The following is a 27,455-nucleotide window of genomic DNA, read 5'->3' on the forward strand; positions in this document are numbered from 1 at the left end:
ACTGAACAAATGCTACATGCTAATTATCAGAAGGCAGAAGAGGTTACTTATGCATTCCAAGACAACAGTTCAACAAATTTTGTGTTCATTTAAACTAAATGTTCTCTATTAACTTAATATGACAGCACTCAAATACTGTTAAGTAAGTGGGTTGGTAAGACCAGAACAGTTTTTCTGTGTCAGGCTCAGAAATTGGAGTTAGCAGGATTTAAAACATACACTCCATTATAAATGTGAGGAAGGAACAGTCTACTTCCTGCTTCACACATAGGAATAAAAAGAGTCATTAATAAAGTGTGAGTAAAAACTGAGATAAAATATGTGAACTCTGACTTCTTCAGCAATTTCTTATTCTCTGTGAGCAATATTTTGCCACAATATTAGAAGCTGTTAATCTGTGGTTACGTTTCAGCCTTTGTCAAAGGCATTGCCAGCTCTTTAGGAAAAAAAAAAAAAAAAAGGTTTTGAAGGAGACAAAAGGTAACCAAAATAATATAGGAAGAAATTCTCAGTTCTCAGAAGTGTGTTCATAAACTAAATTAATTATTAAATCTGATTTTGAAGTATATGGAAACTATGAAAAATGACAATATTTTAGTGTGCCCCCCCCAACATGATAACATAAAAGGCATCATGTATACTTGAAATGGAACTGAGTAGTAATGAGAGATATCCATTAAATCTTTCCTATAATGTAAAATAAAAATGTAAGTTAGTTTATAAGAGAATGTCAATTTTTACTCAGTTGCAGTAATCTCATGTCACTAGTAATTTTTTTGAGATGTGGTGTCCAAAATTTGCACCTCTTGCTGGTTAAGATGAATCTTCAGGTATGAAATTATGAGTCTAAATAAAGTGGACAGATTTTAAAACGTGTTTTACAGCTGCAGTTCCTGCTTATTTGTGTTATATTTATGAATGGTAAGTATTGAAGCGTAATCAGGCTATTTATACTTAACTACCTGAGTCATGGGTTTAGTACTTCAGTTGTGTGCAAGGTTTGAATTATTTTTGTTGTGAATATTATCTTGATAAGACATCCATTCAAACATAGAGATTTGATTTGAATGTACCACGCTGCAAAATCAAGGTAAATTGATTTTGTGGTCTTCCTGTATTTCTTCTTGTCCCATTGGAGGAGCAGCTGGTGGGCAAGCCACTATCTGGTGAAATGAGTGGCATTAGCCTTCTTTCCTCCAGTTCCTCTAATTAATATAGGAAATGTACTTTGTGATTACAAAAAAGAAAATGCTATAAAAAAGTGGCTTCACTTCTCTTGTTCCAGAGTGTCACAATTGATTCTTGAATGGAAGAACATAAAATATTAAACATGTAATTTATAACTTCATTCCACAGGGTAGTTACTATTACTTTTAAAAAACGAAGCCTCCCTTTCTAAATGTAAATATGTCAATAAACTACTATGAACAAATATTATTGTCTACTTGCAATGTGTGCTTTGGGTATTTGAATGTTCTTTGCAACCAAGCACACATTTCCATGAGAAGTTCCTTTTTGGAGGAAAAAACCCAGTTTTTGTTTACTGGAGAGAGAATACACAGAGATGTTTAAAAGATTTTTTCAACATTTGCTTAAGATTTTTCTTACTAAGTTATTTTATTTAATGCAAAGTTGTCACAGTCATTAGACTGTGATTATACCAGGCTATATAAGCAAAAGATGAGCCATAAAACACTACAATTAATCAGTAGTATGGTTAAAATGCTGATACAATGTTACCATGCTAAGCAGTCCAGATAATACCAGAATATGTTAATGCATTTTTAATAGTACAGATCCTGAATACTAAGCTGCACAGGAGCTATTTCTGGAGTGAAATTCAGGTTTCAGAAATGGTAGAAGGTTGCAGTGTCATATACAGCTGGTTGCAGTCATTTCCTTTGTTGGATTTGGTTTCACATGAAATTTTCAATATGTTGTTGTTCTTGCAGTACATGACCATTTCTGCAGAGGCACACTCCTTATGAAGAGGCGTTGAGGAAGAACTATGGTTATTCAGTCATACCACTGTAGCAAGACAGAATAGTCCTTGCAGAGCCCAAAACCAGTGGCAGACCTCTTTGCTTCAGCAAGGCCTTTTAGTATGAACACATTGCCCCAGATGTTTGGTTTGAATTTATTCTCCCTTTGTAATACCTCCTTCTGTGTCCTGATTCTGCTGGCTCACTGGAAACCGCTACTGAGCCATTGCGTGATGTTGTGGGGTGGGCAGGGAGTAATATGTCTGTAAGAGCTAGGCAAGATCTTGGAAGTGCTGAAATGTATACCTTTTGGGTTTTTGCAGTGCACATTACCCAGTTAAATAATTTTAAAATTTGAAATGGAAATGTGCTAGCACAGAATGTTCTGGAATGTTGGAAATTCTATATCAAGATATGGGCTTTGCAGTTTAGACCATTTCTGTAATCTGAATTGATGCCCAAAAACAGGCTCCGTCAAAGTGAAGGAGCCACAGAGTGGTCATTTTTATGCAGCTATGATTACAGGATGCAGCACAATCTATCTTGGTGCCTAAGCCCATAGTTGCAGAGGCATGATAAGGATTCAGGAGCCTTGGGTATATGCAAGTGCTGGTCTTTGGACTTTAGATGGTTTTGGAGAACCAGTTCTTTCCCAGTTTATCACATGCACCTCGGTGCATGTTCTCAGAAAAGTTCACATTCTAGGTATAGAAATGGAGATGTTTGTGCTCAGTTTGGCTCTGATTGTCATATTTGTAACACATTTAAAAAAAAATACTCAGTATCCAACACAGTGAATTATTTTGAAAATCTGGTCTCTTTCAGTAAAGCCTAGTAGGAAGCTTGAGGCAGTATGAAAACAGCGTGGGTGGGAACTCTGAATTTTGTCCAGCCTTAGTGTAGAGATGTTGTTGTCTCTGTATAAAATATGTATTATTTCTGTCTGATCTTCTGCACTTTCTCAGACAGATAATCTAGGGCATATCCTGCTTTCTCTGACAAAACTTCTGCAACTTTTCATTTGGTTAGGAATTCATCTGTACTTTGTGGTTATAGTATAATAACCATGTCGATAAGTTATTATCTGCATGGGTGTTAGTATTCCAAACCAGTAGTAATCCCTGCTATTTTTTCCACTTCTTTAAAATGAAATTATTTCAGTGGACACATCTACTCTCTCATTCCATATCATGCTACTGAAACTATGGCTATTGAAATAGCTGTAATGTAAATAAATTTCTTAACCACAGAAATGTGTAATGGTGACATTTTTATTTTTATTTCCATTTACAGTATCTCCTAAATACCAGTGTCATCTCCTCAATTTTGACAGGAGCTACATGGTATTTGGATAAGACATGACATTTTTAATAATGTTACAAGTATCTTTTTCCAGTGTCTATCAGACTGGTATTTGGAATATATGCTCTTTAAGTGGCCTAGCTTGAAAAAATGTGTTGCACATGAAGTTAATAACTGAGGTGTGTTTCTACTATGTAGGTTTTGCATTTTGGGACTCAAAACATATGCCATCATTTTTAAACAAGGGCAAACTCCCACTATCAAAAAAATGGTGTTGAAAGACCATAACACACTCTCTGTATTTGCACTTGCACTCATTTACAGTGTGGGTACGTAATCTCTGCTCTCAGTTTAGATATGTAAAATGTGGTATACAGACTTTCCCTCTTCAGTATGTGAATTCTTTTATTTACAAATGCAGTATGTCGTGTGCCAATATTCCTGTATACCTCTAGCAATCTGATGTTTTCAGCACTAAAGCCTCTGGTTTCTGTGTCTATCTGTACAATTAAATACTATTTTCTGCTTAAAATTCCAGGAAATACCCACTGGATATTCTTCATCTTCTAAACGGAACTCCTGGATAGTGATAATTATGCATATTAAAATGCAACATATTTATCTTGAGTTGACTGAATTGTGTAATAAGTAAAGAATATGCCTGCCTTCATAGCCTGGAAGTGCTTTAAAACCAAATAGCAGAAAAGTGTTAAATACCTTGTTTTTCTCCATACTATTTGGCAGCTGACTGCTGCTGTTAAAGCTAATTCTCCAATGGACTTGCCCATGACAAACCTGAAAGTGTTTGTGTGGTTTTTAAGACTATATGTGTGTTTGTTGTAAGACACTTTTCAGATGCAAACATTTTTTTGTCTAAGAAAGGAGCAATACATTGAAATCCAGTTTATTATATTAGTCTGATATAAACTTACAAGATTCTCAAGTGTTTTAGAAAAACTACTACTGATTAATAGCAATGAACTGTATTTTTGTCATTTTGCTTTGTGGACTGGTATGCGCAATTTGGATTAATAAATACACAGTATGGAAGTCCAAAAATATGTAGAATTACTTACATATTTTGATGCTTTTAAGAAGGTAAGAAATACGAATGTCAGTCTTTTCTGAACAGGTCGTTGAATTTCTGTCTCTCACAGCCTTATGAGTATTTAAGCATCAAGTTCACAGACAAGTAGTGGTCTCATTGCATTTACCAAGCTTTTTAAATTTGCTTTAATTGGAAGGAGTTGTAGGCTTCAAGAAAACACTTTAGTTGGTGACTTCTTATCCAAAAGATGTCTTTTTCAGCAGTTTGTATAACACTGGTGTGCAGCCAAGAATCAAGTGTCTCAGCACAGCTCCCTGCCTAAATTAGCGTGACCAAATTATTGGGCCTTTCTGAGAAATCTCAGCTTTTTCAGAAGTTCAGGATGATACTTCTTTGCCTTTAACCTGCCTGTTGACAAGTAAATGTTTTGCATTTCTGATTTGCATCAGATACATCACCTGTAATTTTTGCCCACAGATTTTCCACATGACGTATGATCTGGCCAGTGCTGTGGTGAGAATCTTTAATCTGATCGGAATGATGTTGCTGCTGTGTCACTGGGATGGTTGCCTGCAGTTTTTAGTACCATTACTCCAGGATTTCCCACCAGATTGCTGGGTGTCCCTAAACGGTATGGTTGTAAGTATTGTTCATTTTTCATTGTGCTTTCTAAACATTATTTTTCTAAAGAATTAGCTCCAGACTTAAGTGTAAAAATACATACCTAGTAATATGCTGCCCAGCAATTTATTTGAGGTTACTTTTGGGTGTTCTTGGCTGGCTTGCTAATGAACTAAAGTTTGTTTTGTAGCCCTTATCACTGATAAAATGACATTGACTCATTATCAGTAAATAAGCCAGAAAATATTTTCAATTTGAAGGTCATTTTAAGTTATTAATCCTCATTGCTTAAAAAAAAAAGCCACCAAAAGAAATCTGAAAACACTCAGTTCACTAGTGCTTTCATTTTAGGCCGTAGTTTCAGAATGCTCCTGAAGGTATATTTGTTTTATCTAATGTTGTCCTCAGTTTGTGTTGTAAATCACTTCTGTATCATCTCATGAAGCCCTTTACCAAGTTGTTCCCAACTTGAGAGTCAACATGTGTTTTTCTAAGTAAAATAAGTGAAATACACAGATTTACATTTGTGTGTGTGAACAAACTGTTCAAGGAGGGAACTGGGCGGTGCCCTGTTTGTAAGGGTGAGTAATGATGGGTCTGGTTGCTTGGCATGTGCCTTAAAGATTAGTGGCAGTGAAGAATTAATATTTTTTTGTTTTATTCAAATACCAAGAAGAAAAAGCCCCAAACAACAGTCTCGTTGGTCATCTGAAAATGTGTCTCTTCAGTTTTTACAATTTTAGAACCCATAAAATAGCGCCTTTATTGTAGATGGGCATCTTCCGCAGTTCTGCGTATTTCTATCGTAGAAACATAACAGTATTTGTTCCTTTAGGAATGTGATACTGCACATTACTGTGGGAGCGCGTTGACTAAAGTTGTCAGTCATACAGACAAGTATTTACAGTCATCAAGTTATATCTTTAATGATAAGCAGCATGTTTGCTGACACCTCATTGTGCAACTTTCCTAAAAAAAGTAGTGACATATCTTCAAAAATGGGATTGCTACAATGAAAGTAGGTCACCAGGATGCTGACTGGCATGTCTTTGCATTCTGCTGCTTTCTGGGTTCTGCTTTGTAACATCTCCCATTCACATTTAGAAAGGGAACTTTTTCTACCAGCTTGCTAAAGAACTAGATGGAAACAATGCTGAGAGAAAGGAAGCCTTGGATTACACTGAATTGAAGTATTTCACTTTCAAAGAACACTGAACTATTAAGTTCCCACTTTCCATACAAAGAGCAACATTTAATCTAAGAAGGCTGTGCATGCCATGCACGTGCTCAGGGAGACACTTTTTTCTGACTACCCGCAGTCATTTTGTTTTATGGAAACAATACTCTCTCCTTACTGGCCACATACTCTGGGAAAGATCCTTTTTGAATTTGCACTTTTTTTTTTTTTAAATTTTATTTTTTAAATCTAGCAGCTGAATCTATTGCTGTTGATGAGCTCTGTGGGGAGATCTGAAATTGAGCAAGACTATGTTCACAGTATGGGCAGTCTTTTAGTCCTATGGCAAGAGAAGGAGTCCTAGACTGCCAGCCTGGAATCTGGAGTGTGTCTAAGGCCACTGTTGGGGCAAACAACTAGACCTTTCTTCTGATGATATCATGATGTTATGAGACATTTCCTAATTGCTTTCCAGGCTCTGGAAGTGAATTCTTTAGCACTGAATACAAGCAGAGAAGTCTCAATGAGATATCAGTCCTTTGAAATGATAGGGGGAATAGGAGGGTCATGATGATGATGGTGATGATAGTTATATACTTTGTTGGTGTATTCAGAGTCTAATGGACTGCTGACTTTGGAGTTTGGAAGGGCTTCAGGTTCCTGAGACTGCAAGAGCTTTGGGAAGAGGGGGCCTTACTCCCCTGGTGTGCTGTAGCTTATAACTCTTTAATTTGCTCTGAGTTTTAAAACTTGTGTTACTGAAATAACTGCACCTAATACTGGGGTTTAGCCTCAAATGCTGTTGAGACAGAAAGTCAGATAAGAATCTTATCATTTCTGCTGCCCTTACTTTCTTTGTTTGTGAACTGATAGTTATGGCCATGGCTAAAGGCCATATTGTCAGGAAAAAGAGGTCTTTCCCTAACCCCAGCTAATACATCTTTCTGTCAAAGTATTCCCTTTCACTCAGATTTTAGTCTGAGATTTTAGTAAATTAATAGATAAAGATAACTCTTGCATCTGCATACATTTGGAGTTTTATTTAAATTTCTGAGTCAAATACTTCTGAAATACAACTACTCTAAGAAAGGCAAAATTGTCTCTCTTTGAATTTCAATCTTTTTTTGAGCGGGGAGGGACTGTGCGAGAATTTCCTGGGTTCCGCACTGTGGCTACACATACATTCCTCAAAATGACATTGTTACAAGGGCTAACCTCAGGCTAATACACCAATTTTACTTTGAAATAGAATTTTAACACTTATTCATGGTGATCACTGGCTTGAAGACTTATTCAAGCCAATGTGTGCTCAGCCAGAAAAAGTTAGTTTTCCAATACACAGCACAGCCAGTGGTCAGCTGCAAGCCAGAGCATCTGCAGATAACTTGATGCTAAAGGAAGGGAGGATGCCATGAGGATGACGTGCTGTCTCCTCCATTGACACTGCCCACTGTGTTCTTCTAGCCCATAGATCCATTCTGTCTTGCACATTGGTTGCTTCAGGCTGCAGAGTGCAAGAACTACTAAAAGCCTTCTCCTGAAAGCTGTTGCTTTGGTATGAGCTGATATGTGAAAGTATTCAAATTCAGCAAGCATGCTCATGATTTTACTTCACAAATACTGTTAAGAAAAAAAAGTACGTTAAATTTAATGTCGCAAAGGAATGGGATAATGAAACAAAACTGCATTTTGCTTACTGCTTTTCTGTACAATGTGACTGAATGCAATTAAAGGAAAACAAATTGGTTCGATTTTTGACTTTGAAAGGATAATAAAAATGTCATAGTGCATTGTGAAGTAGACTGTAAAATTAAATGGAAAGCCTCCTCTGTAAAAGGAAAGGCCAGTTCCTAACATTAGCCTTCATGTTGCTAGGAAATAAAAGCCAGAACTCTCATCTTCCTTTAAATTTTATAAATGTGATCCCTCTTGCCCACTTCTGTATTTTTACTGTTATTTGATGCACTGACTTTATTAATACTGACTTACTACTGGCAGGCAGGATCTTGTGTTCTTCCAGAATACCAACACACTTCTCTTTAAAAATAAGAAAACCAGTGAACATAATATAAAAATAAGCAGCAGCAGTGGTTTGTGTGTTTTTTTTTTTTTTTTTTCTGCTTACTTGAAGTCATGTTCCAACCAATTCATTACAGACAAAAAAACCTTTCTTTGAGAGTATATGGCTCTCTGATGCTGTTCCCAGTTTGGTTTTGTTTATGTTTGCTTTTTTTTTTTTTTTAATATTAGGATTATTTCATACCGAAAAAGTCTCCTCTGAAGAAGTTTCACAGACTTTCCTAATGATAACTGCCTGATTTCTCCTTGGCTCAGAAAGCCTGTTATCCACAGCTTCTCGTGTGGTTTGTCCTCAGCTATCTGATCTGCATTGCTTCAAACTGGTGCACTTCCATAATGACTCATAGACCAATCATCTTCATCATAACTCAGAGCTTGAGCCAACAGTTCTTTAGAAATTAGGAGTAAAATTTGCTGCTGAAACCAGGGGAGGCACAAAAACAAAAAGGCATAGTGATCTTCTCCTGTAGTCAGTCTGTGCAAACTGAGATTCTGCGTTTTGATTTGGTCCCAAGTGATGAGCAGCTATAGCCAGGTCATATATGGGACAGAGTTTCTAGGCAAGGAGAGATGAGAGGTGACATTTTTGTCATCTGGCCATCCAAGCATGACTGCCTGCGATAAAGCATCCCTTGCAGTAAATTATTAGTTTTTGTTGTATTGGAAGTTTGCTCTGGCTTTTCATACCATCTATGGCAAAGACTCAAAGGCATGTTAGTCCTTGAAAGTAACAGTATCTGAAGGTCCCCAACCTATATTTTCCTGTCTATATTTGTAATAATTGGTCATATGGTTAGAAAAAACATATGGTCCTTTAAAGAAGATATTTACCTGCATTTCCAGATTTGTCATGTATAATGTTCCCTCAGTGAGATAAAAATCTAGCAGGAAAGTATAGAATTTAACTTGAAGGCGCATTTTTAAAAGCCAAAAGGGATTTTAAAGCTTTTGGAAAGGGGTTGCTTTGCTTACATTTCTCATGGCAGACAGTCGATGTTTGCTCAGCAAGAAGCCTCCAGCTACTCTGGTTTCTTTGTTTTGGCTTTTCCTTACTGTCCTTGCAACTCTTGTGAGTTTTAGGTTTTGGGTTTAGTGAGGTGGGATTTTACATTATATTAACACCTCTTTGTGTCACATATTTCCTCATGGGCAGAAGAAATCAGATGTTAGACTTCAGGTCTTCATCTTTGACAATATCAACACTGCTAGTAAAAGAATTCAGGCACTTCAGCTATAGAGTTGTAAAGTCCCTCTCATATAAAATGAAGTACTTAAATGAATACTTGATGGGGAAATTCAGAAACGCAGGAGATGATAAGGATTTATAGTGCTCTAAGAACTATGCTAATATATTTATAATATGCATAGAACTATTTAGTAATAACACACAAAAATTCAATTTTAATTCTCAACATTTCTTAGTAATAAACACCACTTTTAAGCAATTGCTTTTTTTTTTTTTCAATAAGATCTCTAATTTATTGAACGGACCTTAAGGAATGCATTATAGTAATTTGATGTGTTATTCACTATTGAGTTTTCTCCTTTCTGATAATGCATCAGCCTAGCACCTTCTTCTCTATAGTTGGCCATTAGGGCAGGTAATTTTCTCATGAGATTTTTCTGCATTTGATCATTACATGGTAATCATCACTTGGAGCTTCACAAGTGTTTTTTAGTGCCTTTTTATTTCATGGAAAGGTATTGCAGAGCCACGTTAAAAGCATTATATTCTTCTGACTTCATTTGCAGTGCTGAGCAATAAATTCAATAAATGTAAAACAAATCCCAGAATCTTAAACAGGGTACCTAGAAAATACGGAACATATGGGAATCATCAGATTACTAGAGGCACTGAGAATCTCATGAGATATGCTACTACTCTAATGCATTTTATACTCATAAATTTGTATTTATGTATGACTATTTAGTTATAGCAAATGCTTCTAGGAACAGATAAAAGACTGAAATTACCTAACAGAGATGAACTGGGGTCAAAATCGCCCAACACAGATAAGTGTTCTGTTTACAACACAGTTCAGAAATATAGTAATTCCAGTAACAGCAATATGTAACTGACATTCTTGGGACTGAGATATGCATCTTTTAGGAATCTAAGGTGAACAATAATATCCCTTCTAGTTTGTGCAGGTATTCAGAATGCAGTTATTGCTCTCTTGCAGAGGGCACCGACCCAGCTGCTGAGATTAGTCCATTTCCCCTGCATCAAGATGATGAAGTAATGACCTGTTTCAGTGGGTTGGGATCAAGTGTCAGGCCTAAAAATATATTAGCTCAGGAGAATATATTCGTTCATGTGATTTGGCACTGTAAGAGACTATAGAACTAAGTTTTGTAGACGTGCAGTGCTAGATGACAAGGTATGTTTAATGCAGGATGTGGACATGTGTTAATTGCAATACTGAAGTTTTATGCCAAGCTAATGAGGACCAGAGAAATGGGATAGCTGAGGACTTTGTTGATTTAATTCTATGTGTCATGATCAATGAAAAGGAAAACAAACCAAGTTCATATTTTTACCATCACTGCTGAGGCTTTAGGAAGACCACATAAGTTTTAGTTTATGCTTTTTTCTGTCCTCTGACAGGTTAGCAGGTCATCCACTGTTGCAGGGCTAGAAAGGGAAGTAATAATAATTTTCCTTCCTACCTTCTTGCCTTTGATATCATATTCTGTATAATTTTGCTGCTGTCACCTGTACTTTTGGACTATGTATTTTTGACAGTAGATTTCTGATGTACTTGCATAAAAACAGTTATTAGACTTCCTCTGCCTCTTATTTATTGGAAATATTTCATTATTTATATTTTTTTTCTATATACTGATTTCTGCCAACAGGAAATTGATTCAAAATAATAAAGAAGTTCCTGTGATCAAACTCATAGTCAATACGGTATGCTTTAAAAGTGATTTCCATTATGGCTGCTGTTTCACAGAATCACAGAATGTTAGGAATTGGAAGGCACCTCGAAAAGATCATCCAGTCCAATCCCCCTGCCAGAGCAGGAACATCTAGATGAGGTTACACAGGAATGTGTCCAGGAGGGTTCTGAATGTCGCCAGAGGAGGAGACTCCACAACCTCCCTGGGCAGCCTGTTCCAGTTCTCCAGCACCCTCACCATGAAGAAGTTTCTTCTCATATTTAAGTGGAACTTTCTGTGTTCCAGTTTATACCCATTGCCCCTTGTCTTACCATTGGTCGTCACTGAGAAGAGCCTGGCTCCATCCTCCTGACACTCACCCTTTATATATTTATAAACATTAATGAGGTCACCCCTCAGTCTCCTCTTCTCCAAACTCAAGAGACCCAGCTCCCTCAGCCTTTCCTCATAAGGGAGATGCTCCACTCCCTTCATCATCTTTGTTGCCCTGCACTGGACTCTCTCCAGCAGTTCCCTGTCCTTCTGGAACTGAGGGGCCCAGAACTGGACACGATATTCCAGATACGGTCTCTTTCTTGTTGTAAAAATTGTACTGATTTGTTTCATACTATTTTCATACTGTTTCTTTTTTACTTTCTAGTTGAGATTTTATTATTTCTTTCTTTCAAGCCATGAAACACTGGTGCAGAGCAGTGTTTTTCTTCTTCTTTCTAAAAATCTGAAATATAGCAGAAATTGTTTTAGATTCTGTGACAGTCAGGCCTCGCTGGTTTCCTAACCTAAACCAATTACAAATGTACTAATCTTCATAACTTACTACCATTTATGTGTTCTCAGGTTATCCATGAACTAATTGAGATATAGAAAGTCAAAGTTTGAAAAGAAAGGTGCAAAATCATTTACAGGGAGGTTTAAAACTTCTTAAAAGTTTAAATTAGTGAACGTGTTTTACAACTGAGACAAAAGTGAAAACAGTCCTTCAAAGAAGGAATTCCGAGTTGTAATGCCACAACTCCACCAACTTTGGAAAGGGTTTAGACTCAGCTACTGTCATAAGCCCTGCTGCCTTACTTTACTCTCATTAAAATGCTTTAAACTCAATATGGTAGTCTTGATACAATTATTTAATGCTGATGGTGATAGTTACTTCAGTAGATACTGGTGGTCAGAGCTATGGAGAAAGTTTTTAAATTAGGACACCCGTGTTTGTAAGCGTTGATTCTAGCACTGTGCTACTGATGTGATAGTGGGTGCCAAAGCAGAGGATTTCTGTACTGAATTAGTTGGCTGCCTTGCATGCTTCTGTTTCTTTCAGATCGAATGCTACTCTTTCTTATATGGGATAAAAATAATAAAACTGTTAGTTAGAGGAAGTATGCAAAATTAAGTTGATGTACCTAATAGATACTTATTTCCACAGTTTTTCTCTGTCATTGTAAGAGATAGCAGGAAAATATCAAAATGTGGATGCAGGGAGTGACTTACTAATTTATCATCAAAAGTTAATTTCTATTTTGCCCCCCAAAGAAACAAACCAACTCATAAATGCATATACTCCAGTACGTTGTGAAGGGATTTCTGCTAACAGTAAATTACAAAATATTTTATGTCAGCCTTAAACTTGAAGAAATACTAGGAACTGCACATAACATGGCTAAGTCTAATGCTGTATTTGATAGCCATTCTAGGGAAAAATAATAGACATCATAAAGCATGCGTTAAGCCATTTATTTAATAAAAAATGTGAACTAAAGCAGAACCATAAGTTGAACCTGTCATATTTTCGAACCTTGTATCCCCCATTTGCTTAAGAATGAATATTCAGGAGGAATTACAAGCACCTCATGGCCAAATGCAGCTTTTCTGTTGTAGAAGAGAGTGTTCATTTGTTCTGGGGGAGCTGGATCAATCTCCTTGCTCTGTCTCTATACATTTAACAGTAAGTGTTTATCTGCATGTGGTGGCATTCCAGGTTGAACTGGGATATCAGTATGGAACAATTATTCTCAAGTAGCTCTCCGTGACTTTTCTCCTGTGATTAGAATATCCAAAAACTGAACCCTTGGAATATTGATTTCAGAGCAGGTATCCTAGAATAAATCCAGGTGTAGATAAATCCAGATGAATACCATTCATATACAGCTGTTCTTCAGCAAATCTTTGTCTTTTTCATGCAAACCTGTATTAATATGCACAGTCTAATTCTTAATCTGTATGCTATAAGACTGTATAAAGAGAATTGCCTTTGCACAAGCAGCACGTTATTGCCAAGGCGTCATTATCAGCCGTATCACCATCAGGTTTTCTCAAGCACACTGATTGTACTGCTTTTAATGGAGGGGTTGAACTTCTTACACATGGCTATTCAGCACCTGACTCATCCTAATATCCAAAGTACATCTGGAGAAAAGTCTCTATTGAGATCCAATTAGGCATAAAAATTGGCCACCTGAAAATGCACATTTAGAATGCTTACATTTCACATTAGAAAAAATCAAAGCAAGATACTTTGTTCTGGGCTGTGTAATATTACTGATAACATAAAGAAAAGAACAAAGCCCTGTGTTGAGACTTTCTCTGGTCTGTGTACCACTTCTAACCACTTCTAATAATTTACAGTGCTTTTTTTATTCTTATATGGGAGGAATAGCAATCTTAGCATTAAAAAAATGCTGAATATCTGTTTTAAAAAGCCTGCTATAAATAATTTACTAAGCTGTTTAATCTAGCTGTAAAAATAAAACCACTTTTGCCTAGATTTCAAAAGACCGTTATTGACATTACCTTAATATATTTTATCTCTTTGTTTTGAATGGCTGGATTTTATTACAAAGGTTCATGACAATCTCATATGAATAGGTTTGGAGCAGAGAGAGACATACAGTATCAGGTCTAGTTCAATAACACAATTTTACCTGCATTTTGCGCTACTGCTAATAGAATGACAGAGGTCCTTTGAAACAACCTCTTTGAAAATCACCAGTTGGCATTTGAGACAAGAAAATAGTTCCCATATTCATTACAGATGACTCATGTACCTTTTCCACTCCATCTCTTTTATCATTTTAGTCCATCCAAGATGCCTTAATCTGTAATAAAATAATGTAATTGCTGTTGGATTTCTGTAAAATATTTTTGTCCTTTTCTGTGTGTGTGTTGTTTATTTTTTTTAAGCAAAAATACATTTAGCGTGTAGGCATTCTATTTGATCTTTTGTATTTAGAAGAGGGTGAAGTTAGCTTGCATTTGAGGGTAGCCTGACACTTTGACAATAGTACATATAATCAAAGAAGGATTATCTATGTTGATATAGATAGGAAGGGACTTGCATAACTGGTTTTGAACAACTTTCTGCTTAGAAGTTGTATTTTCAAGCAGACTCTACTCAGACTGGTAGTTCAGTTTTACATACAGTAATTGAGTAGTGATCAGGAATAAAGCCATAGCACCAATCATTTGTCACTGTTTCCAATATTATGCAATATAACTATGCTTATCTCTAATACTAAAAAGCCCTTTATCTCTTAGATACAATTAGAAAAAATATGCAAAATGTAAACTCGGTTAAATGTTGCTCAAACAACACTGAGAGAAGAATATTTGAGGGAGTTTTCTCTCTTTAAGCTCTCACAACCCATACTATTCACTTCAGGGCAGCCTGTTTCTTGCCCTCATCTCTGTATATTCAATGCAGATGCAATACAGCATATATCAAATGTGCTTTTACTTTCTTGTTATTCTCTAACACTGACTGTCATGGTTTTACACTTTCAACAAGATCTTCCAACTTCTAGATAATCTTTTGTGCCTAAATGGAGTGGTTATAAAATTTACTCTAAAAGTTTATGTCTTAGTTGTATGAATATGCAAGGATGAGGTTCCCATTAGGCTTTTGCACTTATTATTTTTGCAAAGCAGCTGTTTATGGAAAGGATAATGTATAAATGCTGACAGGAAGTACATCCTGGAAATGCCATATGCCCACAGAAATATGTGTATAACTGCACTGCTCCTATCTGAACATGTTTTGCAGATCAATAAAATACATTAACTCTAAACCAGCTTAGTTGAAGTGTAAAGGCAAAACACACGCACACACACAAATCATGTGTGGAGGAGAAATAAGGAATGAGGCAGTTTAAACAGAAATGCAACATCTGAAGTTGAAGTCTCTTTTTTTAAAAAAAATAAAAATGTGAGCCAGTGCACTCATCCATCTCAAGATGATTTGGGGAAGCATAAAGTTCAAATGTGTACAAATAAATAAAAGATGAAGGTATGCTAGGGTTCAACAAAGCTTACTGGTATTACTCTTTTGCTTTTAAAATCTTTCAAATTTCAAGACAGAAGAAATGCCATTTAAATTATTCACTTACAGTAGTGACACTGAGTGCATAATCTGAATGAACAACTAAATAGGCATGGTATCAATGAAAACTCACCTAAATACAATATATCCTGTGTTTCTAATCAATAATAGCTCTCAATTTTATTTTAAAATATAATCTAAAAAAGAACATTTTGCTTTTTTGAAGAATGAAAGCTCCTTTCATATACTTCCTCTGATGAACTTCTTCCCATAGAGTGATTTTTTTTCTTTTTCACAGGTTTGATTCTAAAGGTTGGAACTGAAACATACTTTAATATATTTTATTTTTTTTATCAAGAATTCTGTGATTTTTAATGTAAATTTCAAAACAAAGAAAGAGCCTTGTGATATGAAAAAAGAAGTGTGGCCAGCAGGTCAAGGAAGGTGATTCTGCCCTCTGTTCCACTCTGGTGAGACCTCATTTGGAGAACTCTGTCCAGTTCTGGAGCCCCCAGCACAGGAAAGACATGGACCTGTTGGAGAGGGGCCAGAGGAGGCCACAAAAATGATCAGAGAGCTGGAACAGCTCTGCTGTGAGGACAGGCTGAGACAGTTGGGGTTTTTCAGCCTGGACAAGCGAAGGCTCTGGGGAGACCTTATTGTGGCCTTTCAGAAAGTTGGGGACAGAGTTTTTAGCAGGGCCTGTTGTGATAGGACAAAGGGTAATGTTGTTTAACTAAAAGAAAGGAGATTCAGACTAGCTATAAGGAAGAATTTTTTATAACAAGGGTGGTGAAATGCTGGCACGTGTTGCCCAGAGAGGTGGCAGATGCCCCATCCCTGGCGACATTCAAGGCCAAGCCGGATGGGGCTCTGAGTAACCCGATCTGGTTAAAGCTGGGAGGGATGGACTAGATAACCTTTGAAGGTCCCTTGCAACCCAAAGTATTCTATGATTCTACTAAATTAGATTCAGTTCAAGACCACTTTAAACCTAATTTCAATGAAACGAGAACTTCAGTCTGTAAATTTTTGGTGGGAATTACAAAACAGTTTCTATTTGTAAGTCAGCTAAAACTTGTCTGTACCTACATTCTTGGAGGAAGCAAAACATGTTTGCAGTAAAAGTAAATTGTTGTTTATCACTATTCATACTTAGTGCCAGACATAATGCTGTGGGTTGCTAGATTTATTAACATAATCAAACACGAGATGGTACTGGTTTCAAAATACACTTTACTTAAGTGAATGGTTTGATTACTTTGTTTCAGTTGACCAACTAATAGTAAAAAAGACTGTTATTTTGATTATACTAAATATATAAAATCTGTCAGAGTATTAAGATCAATCTTGTCATTTAGCAGGTGTCCAGTAAAGATGAATCTTCTAGTTGGGAAAGGTTCCAACTATCTGAAAGTTAGATAACACAGTGCTTTATAAATTTACACTATTTTCGTTAGACTCTGATTCCTTTAAGATGTTTCCAATTTAACATCCTTCCCAACCTTTTTAAAGCAAAGTAAATGCCATGCCTTCAAATGTGGATATTCAGATATGTGCCCTGAATCCGAGAACTCTTACTCTCATTGTGTACTCTCTGCTGTATAACTTTATCTATATAATTGAATAATTATGAAGTTTGCATTCTGAGCATTTTTCTGTTCTCATTAGATATCTTTTTTTTGTCTCTTGCTTGCTCCTATCTGTGGTTTATGATATCATCTCACTGTAGTATGCTTAAATTAAAGCCAATGCACTGGAACCAAATTAATATAGGCAAGTCTCCAGCACCTCTTACAGAGCCCCACTGACTTTCCTCAGCCCTTCCACTGGCAAACCCATTTCTTAATCTGAATGTCAGATTCAATTGTCAAAGTAAAACCATGGAACATCAAATAAAATTGTCACTTGAGAGAAGAGGCCATCCTTAACAATTTTATTGTCCCCACTGGATAGGAGCAAGAAAGAAACGTGGAGGCATGTCCATCCACTAAAACACGGGTCCACCTAGCAGGGGAGATTAGGGAACTAATGGAGGTGACTTTAGCTAAATAGGATCCTGCTGCAGCTGATTGAGAAAGAAGCTCTCCCCTGGAGGCAATAGAGAGCACCTGCATTAAAGTTCTGCTCTGAATCACCATCTGCAGGAGTGTGATTTTTGCTGACTCTGTGGGGAGCCTAGAGACACTGGCCAACTCAGCCATCAAAGTGAAGTTCCTGAAGTTAGCTGATGTGAAATGTTATTATTATACCTTCCACCCTTATTGCCCATCCTCACAAACAAAACCCAGGACAAGTTGGACCACTGGTCATTGTAGATACTCATGTGTGAATGATACAAAATGAAATGCACTCTTATTATTCCTGTTCATCCTCCATCACTCAGGATTGTGGTGTTCTCCCTGTTCCTCTCTCCCTCAAACATCAGTGCTATACTGCCCATTACTTGCTTCTCCCCAGGGTTTGTCCCCTGGGCTGAGCCATCTGCTTCAGCCTTACCTATTTCAATCGGAATATTTTCATCCTCAGTATCTAGTCTGAGGAACCTGAATTCCTGTAAACTGCTCAGCAGGTGGATGTCATATTTGCTCTGCAGGATAGTTTTGTGCATCTTGCTGTAATCAAAGTGTGCAGTTTAATTCTTAAATGCAGAGAGAGACTCTCTTACTTTTTATGTTGCAACTGTGAAAGTATCCCATATGGTTTCCAAGCTTTTCTGCACAGTTAAATGGAATTACCGTTGCTACGTGGATGGAATGGGTGTCTCATAAATACTTACTATGGAGCTGTGAGAAGGCAAGTTGGCTAAAGAAAAATTAGACACAATAAAAGTAGGTAATTTATTACTTGGTCCTTTTCTCTATTCACTAATCTGTGGAAGCAAAGTATAGAACAATGAAGCCTAATTATGACTTGGCAATAGCTCTTTCCAGATTGACTTATTCAAAGTGCATCATTACCCTGTTCTTTATCTAAAGAAAATAATAGAGGTGGATAGTTTAGAATAAGGAATTAATAACTTTGAACTGCTGTTTCTCCAATCAGCAGCAAATAATGTATTTGTTTGAAAACTACGTGTGATAGTAAGAGAGGCTATATCCCACATGATCACTAATCCAGTAAAAATCATGCAATGAAACAGTCTATACAAGACTGAATGTAACACTGGGATTATGCATCAATAGTTTTAGTACACCTCACTTTTGGGTGAGGATTACAAGAGGTTTGGGGGAGAGGTAGGAAGGTGGGCAGACAAAAGAGAAGAATAAAATAAAGTCAAAATGAATGCATAGCTGCCTCCGAGTTAATGTTGAGAGTTCATTCACGTGGGATGACAGGACTGACGGAATGTCTGTGGGAAGTCTGGCCCACCATCTGTCTGGCTCCTTTCCAAGGGCGACCAAGGAGCAAGTGCCCAGGGAAGATCAAACCACAGCAAGCAGAGAGTGATGTTTCCTTTAGCATATCCTACAAGCTTTCAGAAATTTGCAGCTGGGGGACTTCTGGATCCAAAGCTGTCATTTATGTGTGTAATAGCCATCACCGTGTCTTTCTTCCAGTAGTTTGTCCAATCACTTTTTGAGTTCATGTGCATTTTGCTATTAGGCCAGTCAGGTGGGCATGGTGTCACAGTGTCATGACTCTGCCAGCTGTCATGGTTGTGAGCTGGCCTTGCTGACTGGCCTTGGCACTGGGCCCTGTGCTGAGTGACTTCACCTGAGGAGGCTCAGAGTGATCGAGTGGGCCTGGGCTGCTGGTTGTACAGGGACATCCCTGTCTTTATTGCTGGAGCTGGGGCCTGGGTGCTCCTCACCTCTTAGATGAAAACTGTGGGGTCACTTGGATGCTCTGTCAACTCCCTCAAGGGCTTCAAAAGAGAAAAAGAGGATGTTCCCCGTCCTGTCCTTCAGAATATGAAGTTGTTATTCCAAAAGTTAGGATATTCGTCTATGCTTTAGGTTAACCTCCCTTTGATGGAAGAGAGAAATTAATTTTTTATGAGTTACTCAGTCTTTTTTTTTTTTTTGAATAATCTTAATGCCTAGACATAATTTTGTGGGTGGTGTTTAGGCTGGTAAATCATTTTTCCTTTATATTATTTTATTACCTTTCAAGTCTTGCAGACTGTGGTAAGCAGCTGTGGTTTTAGAGCAACTGAATTTAAGAACAGGTCATCAGCAAAGCTCAGATGAGTTCTCAGAAAAAGAAAAGCCTCTGACCTAGATCCAGCCTACTTACTTTGACAGAAAAGGTTTGTTCTTTTTGTAGAGCCAAAATAGAATTTCAGCCGCAAAACTCTTTTGCTTCCTGCTGTCACTACCTAATAAAATAACACACAGCTTTTTATAGGATATAGTATTGGATGAAGGACTGTGATTTACCAAAAAAGCAGACCAGCCGCTTGAGGGCTCAGATACTGTAGTAAGTTAATTTCCTGAAGAATGATAAACTAACTAGATGTAGCCTGAAGTCTCAAAGGCATCACATTAGGAAATAAATGGAAAAACTGACAAGAAAAGTGTTGCTTTCAATATCAGCTAAGTGAAGAGCAATACGTAAAACCAGCACTGAACCTCTGCCTTAAAAGGAATGTTACTTAAAGAGAAAATAAAACATTATTAAAACTACATCTTTAGAATAAGGAGAAAAAATATTTTAATTTGCTTATGTTGTACCAAGCATCACTTTACCAGGGAAAGAACCTGTTTTTTAAAGGACTGGAACTCCTGAATCCTAGGCCCAGCCTTTACTCTGCTTCCCTGTGTGAAAGTAGCATTGGTTCACCTTGATCCATTTTTAAGCAGATTAAAACATATTCAGACTCTATGTGGACACATTTGCCTTTATGAGTGGATTATATTAGACTGTTTTAATCTACTGTAATCCTGTTTTTATTTATTTATTTTTTTTATTTCCTGAGGATACATTCCTACAAATACTTGGAACAAGAAATTATTTTGCCAGACTATGTATTCATATAGAAAAAGGATGAAAGTATTTATTGGAAAATCAGTCTTTTAATGTTTTGAGATGTTCTTAGGGAATAAGCATTGTGATACTCTGATTTTGTGCATGCCTGTCTATTTACCTTTCAATTTATATGTCAAGTTGGCCTAGTCTTTTCCTAATAATAACCTTTTCTGCCACTTGCTACATTAGTTGTTTCCTTCCTTGTTTTTATGTAGCTTCAAAACCACTTTGAGTCAAAGAGAATAGTGATAGCATTCAGAAAGCTACATGTCCACTGCCAAAAATTTATCAGTTTTATTTGTAATTTTATTTGGGATCAAATGCATCACATAATTTGCTGTCTAGTCTGAGTTGTTCGTAGAACAGAGAGATGCAGTGCCTTCTGCTGAGTTCCTTTTTCTAAATTGGTTGGAAATATTTTCTGTGATGGTGGAGGTTCTTCCTAACAGTTTTCAGTAAAGCAGTATACTGTGGAGTCACGAGTCAGGTTTATGTCACTTCGCTGCTTCAGCTGTCTCCCAGAACTGTACTATATTAAGCCCACAGTATCATCTCCCTCTTCTTGACTATCAGATAGTTGAAAATTCAAAGCTTTTCTCCATGGTTGCGTTGGAAAAACATTTCATAAATGGTTTGATTCAATGCTTGAGGCTTGTTAAGTAAACTGGTTTGCATTGTATCCAGCCCCTTTCACCAACTGAAAAGAACAGAAAAAAAAGATATGCTGTGTCTGATTTTTTTACTGCTCCTGAATAGTGCTACTTCATGAACTATAGTTTCTCATTGAAAATGCTTCTTTGCAGGATGTATATATTCTCTTATTAGACATGACATTGTTTTGACTCCTGCTTTCTTTTCTTGTAAGAACATCATTCTCTCTGACATGCATTGTTTTCCAGTGAAATTAAGTTTGCTGAAAACCTGTGGATGTACTTGTAATCACTTATTGTGACCACACAATACTTATTGTGTATTTATTGTGATTACTGCATATTTTCCCTTTGGCAAACAATGTCTATCTGTTCCAGTTAGTCCCTTGTAAACAATGGCACTTCAGTTTCAAGATCAAAAAACAGTGTGATTTGAACTTCATCAAACTTTGAGTCAGAGCAGGCTGATTCATAGGTAAAAGAATAGTGTAGGAATTCATGATTTTACCTCTGATTAGATACAGATACACAGAACAAAGGGCAGTACTGAGCAGTGTACAGGGAAGCCTCACCTATGATATTCTGAGCATTTGTTCTCATGTGAACCATCCTTTTGAACACAACAGGCCTATTCATGTGAACATAATAACTCATATGTGAAAGACCAGGCTATGCGTTTAAGCCAAATACCTGCACTTCTTTTGCTGTCCGTGAATTGCCACACTGATTTCCATACTGAAAATTATTCATCCTTACCATGAAAAGGTGATCACAGGCAGATATTCTTTCTACTTGCAAATGTATTAGCAGATAACTATTATTTTTTTTTTTTTCTGCATCAGGATAAATAATCAGAAGAAAAAAAGATCTGTTACACAACATTGTTTTTGTTTGATGGCTAGTGCCAAAGACATAGCACCAAAACATGAATAAGCTGTAATGACAGCAAAGTCTCGTAAGGACTCTGAACAAAGTAAATATATAATATTTAGTCATTCTCCACCAGTCAAACCTCTTTTCCTGTGGAACACAATGCCAAACGCTTTCTGATTTTTTTTCTGCCAGTATTGGTCTTGAAAGTATTGCTGAGTCATCTGCACCATCTGTTATCTGTGCACATATCAGCAGAGAAAAACGTTGAGAAGTTTCTGAAGACTTCTGCTCATTCCACTGAGCCTACTCTTTTAGGGTGATTTCCTTGTATCATATGTACTTACACACTTCCTAAAATATACTCTACTCCTTGAACTTAGATTTTTAGAATTAAAGGAGAATTTTTAGTCTTCCAAGTCTGATCCCACCTTGCCTTTACTACTTTTAGAAAACAAGAGTTTCTTAGTAGTAATAGCTGTGACAAGTAGAGATTTTGCATGATAAAACATTCACCATTGCATAACTTTTGAAACAGTAAATATTGCACAACTTTCCCATTGGCCAACTTGGATATTCACTGCAATATTCAAACAACTTATTTGAAAGTTGAAATGCTGAAATGGTATTTTGCTGTAATTTCCTGAAATTTTAACTAATGTGTCCTTCAAAGGTATTGTATGAAGCCAGAGGCAGTAAATTATGCAACTGATTGTTGGACAAGTATGTAAACTATATACCTATTAATATATCAAAATGTATATATGTATTACTGTTGAAATGGTAGCTTTCTATGATGGCATGACTGGGTGCGTAGATGAGGGGAGAGCAGTGGATGTTGACTACCTTGACTTCAACTAGGTTTTCTACACTGTCTCCTACAACATCATCATAGGTAAGTGTGGATTGTATGAGTGCACAGTGAGATGGATTGAGAACTGGCTGGATGGCAGAGCTCAGAAGGTTGTGATCAATGATGCAGTCTGGTTGGAAGCCTGTAGTTAGTGAGGTTCTCCAGGGGTCAGTACTGGGTCCAGGAGGATTGTTGTTCTAGGAATTAACTATGATATTTACATTTCCTAAGTGAACCCTGGACTTAAGTAGAAAGATCAGTGTTCTAAAGTAATACATTTTTAGGGAAAATTTAAGTACTAGATTAATGTAGGATAAGGTGCAATGGGCACAGACTGAAGCATTTGAAGTTCCATCTTAATATGAGAAAAAAACTTCTTTACTTTGACGGTGCCAGAGCCCTAGAACAGGCTGGCCAGAGAGGTTGTGGAGTCTCCTTGTCTGGAGACATTCAAGACCCTCCTGGACACATCCCTGTGTGATCTGCTCTGGTGAACCTTCTTTAGCAGTTGTGTCTTGAACTAGATGATCTCCAGAGGTCCCTTCCAACCTCAACCATTCTGTGGTTCTATGATTTCATAGATTTCATAGGCCCAGTTCTAGTCTCACGCCAGTGTTAGTTCATATAACTAGCTGACGTGGGGAAATTACTGCTAGTGGATGTAACTTGTATTCTGAAATTCAAAAGCAGAGCTAGAATTTGAAAATGTGTAGAGGCCATATCCAAAGCATGAGAAGCTTTTGAGGACAATAGAACTTTTATGGAAGGTTAAGTGTAACAGTTGGAAGGATTTGGCCATTAAACTTCAATCTTCCAGGATTTGGTAAGAAATGTATCTTTTTTTCTAATTCTGTCTGGTATACCTGTTAGAAATGACATTAACATATAGGTATATCCTTTTCTTAGCATTATTTTTTTATTATTATTATTAAATTATCTTTTAAATAATTCTTTAATTGAAGAAGTCTTTAAGAAACTGTTGGAAATACTATATTGCAAATAAATATATATAAATACATCATATTATGGTGTATAAGACACAAATGCAGTTTAATTGAATTCCCATTGGAAAAACCTGTAATTTTTACAGTAACTTCGACTAGCAGTGGCTCTTGTCCTCCATATTTCAGGCAGTTGTTTTCCTGGGACCACTAGTGCATTACGGTATGTGCTGCCATACAAGCAGGGGTGCTTTGTGCTTTCTTCAACTTTTGAAGCCCCACTCAAACTTTACATTCATTTTGTGCAATAACTTTCTGTGAAAATGCTGAAACTAGAGGGCTTACTTATGGACTGGCTACCTCCCTCCATGCTCATAAATTAAAAGTGCCCACTTTTAATGGATGCTGGGAAAGGACTGGGATAGGAGCTACCTACATTTTCCACAGTATTAATCTCGTTTGAGCTTCATCACAGGATGAACTCATGCCAGCTGCCTAGAAGGAATGGTTCCTCACCCACACCAGCTCCAAAGTAGACCTGGTATTGCTTGTGAGTGTGCTATGTGGCCAGTGCCACAGCAGGGCGTCTCTAGCCATATACCCATCTGAACCAAGTTCCAGAGCTTGGAAATTATTTCTGATCCTTTTTAATTTACTAGGATAGACACAAACCATCTATATCTTGTCAAGATTTGTATCCAGCTTCCCTCCTTTAGATATCACTTTCAGAAGAACCTGAAGGCGATGGTGGGCATAAATGGATGTGCAAGCTCTTTGGCGTAGAGACAGCCTCCTCCACCATTCCTACTACAGTTTTGAAAAGGAGAATCAGGAGTGTGAGTTCAGGAATCCATTTCATTTTGTTCCTAGGTCAGTCTTTGTTCCGTTATTGTAAAGCATGCTCTTGCAAACTGAGAGGACCATTTATGTGACACATGCAGCACCCATGATGTGAAAGGAAAAAGAAACTGAGTCAAAAACGTGGAAACCACTGCTGTCTGTGCAATAGTCTGCTTGTTAATGAGATTTCTAAATCAGTTTATATCTCAGTGCATACGTGTGACTGAGGGAAGATAAGCTGTGCCTGAACGAATGACCACAGTATGGGAGTAGAATTGATTTGTCTCATGACAACAAAATATCCTGGTGAAAACCTCCATAGATCCCAGTAAAATAGAATACCTTTCTTAATCCACTGAGAAAAATAATTTGTGTTTTATTGTTGTCCCGTAGAAGGTGCTGTGTGACCTTACTGTGATTTTTTTCTTATGAGCTGCAAAGTTAATATTACAAAAATATATTTGTAGCAGGTTTATGTGAAATTATGAGACAGAGGATAGCATCCTGTGATGAAGGAAGAGGCTTGGAAACAGACTTTTAAAAATCAGATGTGCCCTGTGATTAATGTATTCTTCAGGATAACGGCTAAGTTAATGTATATACTCACACAACTAATTGCAAATGATCAGTGATCATTCCTTTCACAAATGTGAGGATTTTCTAATGTCATCAAGCTAGATTATCTAATCAGTCCTTGGATAAACAGCTTTGGTATTTCTCACAATTACAGTCTTTAATAGTTTTCCAAATTAATGTCATTTCATTTAAAACATTTTAAACCGATTACTGCTAATCTGGAAACAGTGATCAATCCATTGTCAACTAAGAAATTAAATGCCCTTTTTACTGATTGGTAGGAGATTTTTTCAGCTCATAGAGGTTTGTGTTTTGTCTTGGTTTCATTTTTGTTTGTTTGTGTGTTGGGTTTCTTTATAATGTATACATTAAAGCCAGAATATTACATTTAACATGTATTTATATGAATATTTATATTTAAGAATTATATTAAAGAAACACTGGCTATGTAAACACAGGATTCTTTATTTCATAGAATAAGCTTTTATTAACTCAGAGATATTATATGTGAATGTGTTATGTAAAAATCTCCTTATGATGCAAGTGCAAAAATGCTTCTCATTAAAAAAAAAACCTCTGTAGGCTAGTAGCAGAGGAATGGCCACTCCTCACTTTTGCATTGCAAAGGGCAGCATGTCGAAATGGAGTTGTGGAAAATTCCAGTGTCTCGCATTGAAACAAAGTTAGTTTGTCCTGCCAAGCCCTTAGGTTATACAACGCAAGTAGAAAAATAATTAAATAGTAATAATTAATCATATAGTAATATTGGGAGTAGGCTATATGGTTTATAGGATTTGACATTAGAATCAGCATACTTTTAAAGTGGTTTCTATATTTAGGATAAATCATTGAGCAGCACAAGTAACTGTATTGAAATTTATACCCTCCACAATGGTATTTGTTCCCCACAGAAGCTAAAAAGTGCAACATTTGCAACTGGTTCTAGAATAACAGGTTGATTGTGTGCCTGGGAAGATCATGAATCAGATCCTTCTAGAAGCTAAGCTGAGGCACTTGGAGACAGCCAGCACAGCTTCACTAGGGACAATTGCTGCCTGCCCAACCCAGTAGCCTTCTACAATGGAGTGACCACATCAGTGGATGTTGTCCATCTGGGACATCTGGTCCACCACAACATCTTCCTCTCTAAATTTGAGAGGTATGGATTTGATGGATGGACTGTTCAGTGGATGAAGAACTGGCTGGATGGATGCCACCAAGAGAGACCTGGACAAGCTTGAGAATGGGGGCCATATTAACCTCATGAGGTTTTTCACCGGGTCTTTTTCTGCTAAACCCTTTCTAGCCATCTGAAGACCAGCTGCTCAGGACTATCCATTCACAAATGTCTGAAATGTGCCCGTCCTGTAACAAGATTATCGCAAGTTAAATAGTAATATCTAATGCTGCTTGTATAACAAAATGGCCATTTGAGAGGGCCTTGACCTCCAGTCTGGATTCAGATGCAACCATGACTGAAGTGTTAGATTCTAGACACATGGTAAAACATAGATTTGTTTGTTTTGTTGTACATTTTTAGTTATTTCTCTTCTGTCATTACAGCTTACTTATTCCCTCATAGTAATACTTCTAAAGTAGTATTGAATTTATTTTTCACTCAGCCTGTTCCATGCTTGGTAGAAGGCTGTGCTTGTATTTTGTTTCTTCTTGCTTCTCCTCACTCCCTTTTTCTTATTCTTTCTTAAAGACAATGGTATTTTACTTAAAACTGTGATTCATAGACTTGGAAAGGATCTCAGTCAACAAATGAAATCAACCAGTGTTTGGATTAGCTAAAAGCCATGATGTAAAAATATCATTTTACTGAAATAATTTTAATTGAGGTTTATCACAACAAGGGTATGATAGGCCAGATCTAGATCAGCTTTTATTTTTATTTAATATTAAAAATAGTTATGCTAAAAAATAGTTTATGAGCAAGATCCACTGCATGGAGCCCTGCAGTAACTGAGGTTTTGATCTTACCAGCTTTTGAATACTGTGGCTCTAACAATGCTACTTGTAGCCTAAAAAAACAGGCCTTTTTTTTTTTTTTTTTTTTCCCCACAGCAGGCAGTTTATTGTTTTCCCCAATGTACTCTATGTAAAGCTGCAACTGCAAAAGAATTTGGTATGGGTCTCTGATAGTTCCATTATTAATGATTTCTGCCCAAAGGAGATTGATACCAGTTGGAAGGAAAGTCCTTCAAAGTAGAATGTGCCTTCATTGCTGGAAGCTGCATTCCTGAGAGATCAGGAACTTACAATAAAATACCTGCACTGACTGAGACAGCAAGAAGTGTCTGTGTTCCAGCTGCATGTACAAATCCTG

At 36.9% G+C, this 27,455-nt stretch overlaps 1 protein-coding gene across 1 annotated transcript in view; it reads left to right on the top strand.

Annotated features, from left to right (window-relative positions):
* The window catches only part of HCN1 (hyperpolarization activated cyclic nucleotide gated potassium channel 1), a 197,818-nt gene that overhangs the window by 95,671 nt on the left and 74,692 nt on the right, over window positions 1-27,455 (top strand). The window contains exon 3 of the mRNA XM_065861534.2: window positions 4,810-4,971. Within this exon, the coding sequence (XP_065717606.1) occupies window positions 4,810-4,971 (162 nt within the window). The remainder of the gene's footprint in view (window positions 1-4,809; window positions 4,972-27,455) is intronic.

Source organism: Patagioenas fasciata, chromosome Z, assembly GCF_037038585.1.
Source record: "Patagioenas fasciata isolate bPatFas1 chromosome Z, bPatFas1.hap1, whole genome shotgun sequence".
NCBI classification, from domain to species: Eukaryota; Metazoa; Chordata; class Aves; order Columbiformes; family Columbidae; genus Patagioenas; species Patagioenas fasciata.